The sequence below is a fragment of the Propithecus coquereli genome, unplaced genomic scaffold (assembly GCF_000956105.1).
Source record: "Propithecus coquereli isolate 6110/MARCELLA unplaced genomic scaffold, Pcoq_1.0 Scaffold3, whole genome shotgun sequence".
NCBI lineage: Eukaryota > Metazoa > Chordata > Mammalia > Primates > Indriidae > Propithecus > Propithecus coquereli.
Window position 1 is genome coordinate 3,207,448 of NW_012148618.1, and position 7,356 is coordinate 3,214,803.

The 7,356-nt window shown below is 38.3% G+C and overlaps 1 protein-coding gene across 1 annotated transcript; it reads left to right on the plus strand.

The window, feature by feature from the left end:
* Nucleotides 1–2,743: 2,743 nt before the first annotated feature.
* Nucleotides 2,744–3,724, plus strand: LOC105814192 (olfactory receptor 11G2-like). Its single transcript, XM_012649093.1, has one exon. It carries the CDS (start codon nucleotides 2,744–2,746, stop codon nucleotides 3,722–3,724), a length of 981 nt encoding a protein of 326 aa, XP_012504547.1.
* The last annotated feature ends 3,632 nt before the right edge of the window (nucleotides 3,725–7,356 follow it).

The following is a 7,356-nucleotide window of genomic DNA, read 5'->3' on the forward strand; positions in this document are numbered from 1 at the left end:
GCTCAAATATGAAAGAAGTTTATTTACGGCTCACTTAAAATCCAAATGAGGGTGACTGATTGACAGGTTCTTTAAGTGGTGATTCTGGAACTGGGGCCTTCTGTATATCTGGCTTCACCACCTTCAATAAATGTCTTTCAATGTCACTGGGCTCAACTGCATCATAAATCGTTGAGGCCTTTGCGTGGGCAAAGCCTGAAGTATTGCCTATCAGTTTTAATTATATTCTACAGACTAGAACTCAGTCATATGACCACACCTAACTCCAAGGGGGGCTTACAAATGCAATCTACACTTGAAAAGGGAAAATGAATTTGTCTCTCTCACACAGTTGATGTCTTAATCTCTTAGTTGACTAACATTTACCCAGTTGGATCTGTAAGTGGAGATAAAGAGCTTGTAAGGAATGGAGATGGGTAGCTCTGTGGGTATCTGGGAAAAGGATATGGATTTGGTGAACAAGCTCTTTAAACTGCCATTTCCGCAACGTGAATGGGAAACTCTGGGGCAAGGTTTCCAAGCTTAACAAAGTTTGAAGTTAACGGTGCATCTCATGTCAGAAAAACTTTGTTAGCTAAGATTAGAAGAGGAAACTGTTAGGTTTGTTCCAGGTGGGAACCTGAAAAGTATGTATAGGATGAAATGCGGTTAATGGAAAACTTAGGCTTGTAAAGCAATAGCCGCAGGAGTCTGGAGAGTCCGCACGTTGTGAAACAGACAGCTGCGCTGACATTCTTATCCCCCCTGATAAGGACCAAGCTACCCCCCTCCCTTATCTCTACAGGATGAGACTGATACAGGGGTCCCAGAAATTTGTTGTTTAAAAAAATTTTATTATAGTGGCTGTTCTGACCCAGGTACTCACTCCCCCCAGAGAAGCCCTGTATAAAACCCAAGGCTCTGCCCTTTTCTCTCGTGGACACTTTTTGCCTCCACCCATCTGCACCCAGATGCTCAAAATAAAACAGCATTTTGCTACATATGAGGCTTCGTGTGTCTCTTTCTCGGCTCTGGACCTAACAGAAACTCTGCAAGGACTAATACTGTGTTAACGGTCTGTCATGTATGTGTGCATGCATGTATGTATGTATGCCCATTCATGTAGCTTTTGTCTCCAATATAATAATTTCTGAAGATGAAACACACTCAAGTTTGTATGATACATTTTAATTGCTCCCGTTGCTCCTGGGATGAGATCTCTGGAGACAGGGCCTCAAGAGTCTGCAAGGGGTAAGTAATGAGGAGTGGAGAGATTTGTGCTACGTTCTCTTTCTGAGTAAAACATGAAAAGAACCTTTGTAAAGAAAAGAACCAAAAGGTGCTTTACTAGAAGCTGACACTTCATACCCCTGGGCTACATTTAGAATATGTGGGTATGGGCAAGTGGAGCAGTGACTTCTCTTCTCTGTCCACTTTGTTTTGTATATTGATATGAAAAAGGAGCATAGGTTTTCATAATTATTTTCCTTTAAAAACAGCTTTCTTATTATATAAGCCTAATTAGAAATGGAATTGAGGATTTTTTTGGTCAAATTGTCATTTTGTCTTTGTAGATCTTCTTCAAAAGGATTATATTCCTAGAGGACAGGAAAATGGGAAGAGTTCTATAGATAATATTGCTGGTATAAAGCCCAAGTCTTGTGATTCTATGATAACATTGCTGTTGTAAATCCTAAGACTGGTCTGAGGTATCTTTCAGACTCTGCATTCAGGTGGGACCTACTGACACAGGGGTGACGGGAAACTTTCCTTCTCACTGGAAAGTTCACTGAAAGATCAATTCACAATAAGGCAGATTAATAAGAGAAAGAGATTTATTTACCGTGGGCACAGGGAGAATCACAGAGTAATTACCCAATATCCCAATGGGATCCAGAAATTTATATATCCTCCGTTTAGAGGGGAGGGGGATAAGGAGTATAGGTAATTCTGTTTAGAGGCAATAAACGGTTAGCAAGGAGGACGAATAGATACTTGGGAGAATGAATGGATGGGGAAAATAGATTGACTTGTAAATGATACTCTTTGGAAATTAACCTGAGAGACAGGTATTATATTTAAAATGATTTGGGCTGGGTCTGGTTGCATTCTTGATCTTCTTTCCTGAAATATATTGAGGTAAAAGGAGGAGAATGGAAGTTCTCTCCTTGGAAGCCCCTTCCAAGGCCTGTTGATCCCTAAGGGCTTTTAATTCAAAATACTCTTTATATCAAGGAGTCATATTTTGGGGTGAAATTCCCTGAGCTCCTTCACTAACATCCACCCCCTATCTATATCAGCTTCTTATGAAGTTTCCACAAACAAACATACAATCTAAGTAAAAACAGTATCCTTGCTATGCAAATGAAGTTTTAAGGTAAATCTCCTCCGATCTCTTCCAGTCAAATTTAAATCCTAACTTTCCTCTATATAGAAATTCTGGAGACACCAATGTACTGCTTGAAGTTGCTTTGAACAAAAGGTATTTGACATAAGCTCCATAAGATCAGTGACTCTATTTTGTTCATTGTTCTTTCCATATCTTTTAGAACAGTGCATGGCAATAATAATGTACAAAATAAATGTTTATAGGATAACCTAGGGAGGGATGTGAAGAGGAAAGAACAGCTCATTATTCCAAAGGGAAGATAGCAATATCACAAACCCAAACTGGGGAAAAGAAACGTATGTCTCTTTACCAGGAAGAAGAAAAATAGTGTAAATATTTCTGTGGTTCTTACTATTTCTGTCACCTCCACAGGTCATGCCAATGAGGACCTTGGCGACTACTAATCTCTCTGGGTCTGTGAATGAGTTCATCCTCCTGGGCTTCCCCTGCCGCAGGGAGATCCAGATCCTCCTCTTTGTGGTCTTCTCCCTCATCTACCTCCTGACCCTCATGGGGAACACATCCATCATCTGTGCTGTGTGGTCAAGCCGCAAACTCCACACGCCCATGTACATCCTCCTGGCCAACTTCTCCTTCCTGGAGATCTGCTATGTCAGTTCTGATGTGCCCAAAATGTTGGCCAATCTCATCTCCCAGACCAAGAGCATCTCCTATGCTGGCTGTCTGCTCCAGTTCTACTTCTTCTTCTCCATGTGTGCTGCTGAGTGCTTATTTCTGTTGGTGATGTCTTTTGATCGATTTCTTGCAATTTGTAGACCTTTGCACTATCCCACCATAATGACCTATCGCTTTTGTGCCCAGTTAGTGATCTTCTGTTGGGTGGGTGGCTTCCTCTGGTTACTGACTCCTTTGACCCTAATATCTCAGATGCCTTTCTGTGGTCCAAACACTATTGACCATTTTCTCTGTGATCTGGCACCTTTGCTGGCATTGTCTTGTGCTCCAGTATCTGGAATTACTCTGACCTGTGGTATCATTAGCTCTCTCATCATCTTTCTTACCCTCCTGTACATCCTTGGGACTTATTGCTGTGTCCTAAGCACAGTGCTGCAGGTGCCCACAGGCTTAGGAAGGCATAAGGCTTTCTCAACTTGTGCCTCCCACCTTGCTGTGGTGTCTCTGTTCTATGGTTCAGTAATGGTGATGTATGTTAGCCCAGGTTCTGGGGACTATCATGGGATGCAGAAATTTGTGACCTTGTTCTATGCTTTGGCAACTCCATTCTTTAATCCCATAATCTACAACTTCCGGAACAAAGATATGAAGGAGGCACTAAAGAAAGTTATGTATGTGTTATTGTGGAAAATCTGTAAAGGATCCAATAGTCAAATTTAACAAAATGCATCATTATTATTTAGAAGAATGGAAGATCATGACACAAATCAGATCATACTTTTTTTCTCTTCATTTTATTCTATTTTTATATATTGGGAAGACAATTTTAAATAATTCATTAGACTAATGATTTAAGTCTTAAGAAGTTTTCATAATTATGTTCTAGATATGTTTGTACATTATATAGATATAATGTATATTATAAATACATGTAGATATAATGTATATAATATATATTTCTTTATTTTGCCATCCAACTTAATAAGGTTTTCATCTATTTCTCTATAATTGAGGTTCTGCTTGTTTTTTTGGTTTTCATCACATACCTCTTGGTGTATTTCAACCTCAAATTCTTCCCTCATTGAAGCAAGTTATTCTTTTTTAGAGTATAGCAATGGTTGAAAGTATTGCAACTGCACAAATAGTTTACCAACAATTCTTCAGATGATCATATTTTTAAAAAAGCCACAAAACCTTCAACGGTTCAGAGACAAAACCTTCAGGGACAATTTTAAAGCACTACCTTTGTATTCTCCATAATTCCAAGTCTAGTTTTGGATACAAACAAAAGTCTTCAATATTGTTATCTTAACTTGATTGATTCTCCATATTTTGCCAACGCTATCAATTTAGCATGTGCAGACACATGAAGGTTAGTTAATACTCAGTTTAATCTAAAAGAGCTGTAGAATTTGTGAGATCACTGCCAACCCAGACCTAAAGTTCACTTATTTTTCATGTAGTTCTCTGAAAAACTCTGGATAAGTATTTTCAGAGGTCATTTCTACTCTCTGGTTTCTTGTTTTCTGGAGTAATAATTTAGTTTATGTATTGCATTTCATGAAAAAACCTGGGCTAAATCTTGGTTCTGTGGTAACTACAGCATTAACTTTACTTCCAAATACTAGTCAAACATCTGCAGCCCCTTGCTGAATATTTTTACATGAAGATCTACTTCAAATTCAAGTGTCTAATCCTAAATTTGTTAACCTCCTTTGAAACTAGCTCTAGCCATCCTTATTCTCCAATGGCTCCACTGATCTATAACCTAAACTTGAAATCTTGACAATACAATTCCTTACCTTCTCATACCCACTCCCAATATGTCATTAAACAAATTAGGCATCTTCCCTGCAATCCTTTGTCATCTTCACTCTCATCACTTTTGTCCAGGTCCTCAGCAATCCATACCTGTGAAGGTTTAATAACTTCAAAATGGTCTGCCTCTGACATCTCCCACATCAAATTCCAGGATTATATTCTTAAACCTCCTTTCCATCAGTCCCCACACTTATTTCCTGTCTACTTAGACACAGGAAAAATCCCAAATTCTTCATTTTGTGTATGATTCAAGGTTTCTCTAAACCCGTCCTCAGACTTTGCATCACTCCCATTTGACTCACTGTATCCAATTAACATGGCACCATCTTAGTTTTACAACCTGAACTTAAAATTATTCTGTTCATAACTTGCCCATTTTTAGCCACTGCTCATGAAACTTCCCTTGCTCACTACAGCTCATCATAATATTCTTTTCTAAATTCATAGCATTTTGAGTCTTGCCAAATATTTACAAATAATTAGCCTGCATTTGGGTATTGATTGCAGCATTGTTTGTATTAATTTTTGATTAGGGCAGGGAATATGAGTTATACTATGTTTTTACTGCTCTAGAATAACTTCTGCAATAGTAAGGACTCAATTATTGATTTTGTTAAAAAATTCATTCAACAAACATTTATTGTGCTCCTATTATGTTAATACATTATTCTCGGCACTGAGGTTATGGCAATGATTTCTAGTTCTCATGAAGTTCAAATTCTGGTGTGGAGGAGACAGAAATTAAGAAATAGAGAAATTAATACATAATATACAATATTTCCAGCCGCAATAAATTCTTTGAAGTAAAATAAAGCAGGTGATGGCAATAGATAATAATGGGAGTGGTGGATGCTCTTTTAAATAGGATGGTCTGGGAAGGCTTCATTTAAGCTGAATTTTGAGGAGACCTAAAGGAATGAGGTAGTTTTGTCTTGGCCATTTCAAAGTTTCAGGTGAGTAAGAAAGCAAGACAATCATAAACTAAGTGGGGAAGCACTTTAACAAATAGGATTGGAGAACCAAATTCAAGTGGTTGCAATTAAGAAAGGCAAGAAGACTTTGGTTTAAAAGTGTACCTGGGGATATAACATTGAAAAGTATGGCAGAATCCAGACTGGTTTGAATCTCCATGGGCTGTTTGGGTTGAAGATGTCTCAGATCATGAATGCTGACAATAGTAAAGACATCACCTGGAGGGGGATGGGGGGAGACATACCAGTGAAGCACTTTGAGAATCTTGGGAAGTGTATCCTTGGAACAAAAATGATCTTTGTTGGCATTAAGAAAAAGGTAAAAATGACAAGCTCGATAGCTTATTTCAAAAAAAAACTAACCTTAAGTAATTATCTTCTGCTGACTTATTTGTTAAAAGATGAAAATGTCTCATGATTTTTTAAAATTTATGTACCATATTTAAATTGATTTTATACACAAAGTTAGATTTGGTTAGCAATATACAAGTTTTCAATGAAGGGGTTGTTTCCATATGAGAAAGTCAAAGGAATTAAAAAGTAAAGATTTGTGTATGTAGTTATATAATAGCAGAGAAATTTACTGTTTCATGAAAGAACAAGGCTAACCTATATTTGAATTATGTACAGTAGGCAGAGTTTCTCACCCTGTGTCAAGACAAAGGCTAAAGCAAGTACACTGAAATATAGTCCAGGACTGTACTGACTAATAAACATCCAAATGGAGATTCAAGTAGGCAATTGGATATGCAAGTCTTGAGGTATGAGATGAGACTGTTATGGTACGGAGTGCGAGAAATGACCACTTAAAGATCGAATTGAGCCAAATTATGAGTCTTTATTAGCCGGCCAGCGACCACCCCTGCCCTGTCAGACTACAGGTACAGGGAATGGTGGTTAGCCGAAAAAGCAAGGAGGTCTTATACTATTCTAAGATGGGCTACGTGACATAAGGTACGGGGAAGTGGGACAAAGATGGGAAGTGGGACAAATTACATCATACATTCCATAACCGTGGGGTCCGGGACCTGCCTTGGACCACCTACTCCGGGTTACGAGCGACTGATTATAATCTTTAAGCAAGCAGGTTTACAGAAGCAGATAGCATTAGTTAGGTTAAGGAGCATTCTTTCTCCAGTTAAGCAAGCACAGTAAAACTTCAACCATAGGCAAGGCAGCTGGAAAGTTGAAACAATCAGTTACAAGAAACAATCAGTTTCAGCTTGATCACTTTGTTTTCCATCCTTAGCCACTAGTACAAAGTACATGAGTACATTCTTCCCAAATGAAGCAACGGTGCTAAATTTTAACTTAGGACAGTCCTGAAGGCAGATTAGAGGCAATCTGCTTTAAAGTCAGCATGTGATTTCTTTGATTCTCTTGTCTAGTTAAGTGTTAACCCACAAATCTCAACATATTTCTAATCTAACATCATAACGTACTACATTTGGGGGGTCCACTACAAGACTAGGAGTGGAGATAAAAACCTGAGAATTATCAACATATTAATGGTATTTAATGCTATTGGATTCTTTGAGATTAGTCTGAATCAGTGCTGTC

Coding starts and splice junctions, on each gene's coding strand:
- LOC105814192 (XM_012649093.1), top strand. CDS start 2,744: ATGCCAATGAGGACCTTGGCGACTACTAATCTCTCTGGGTCTGTGAAT.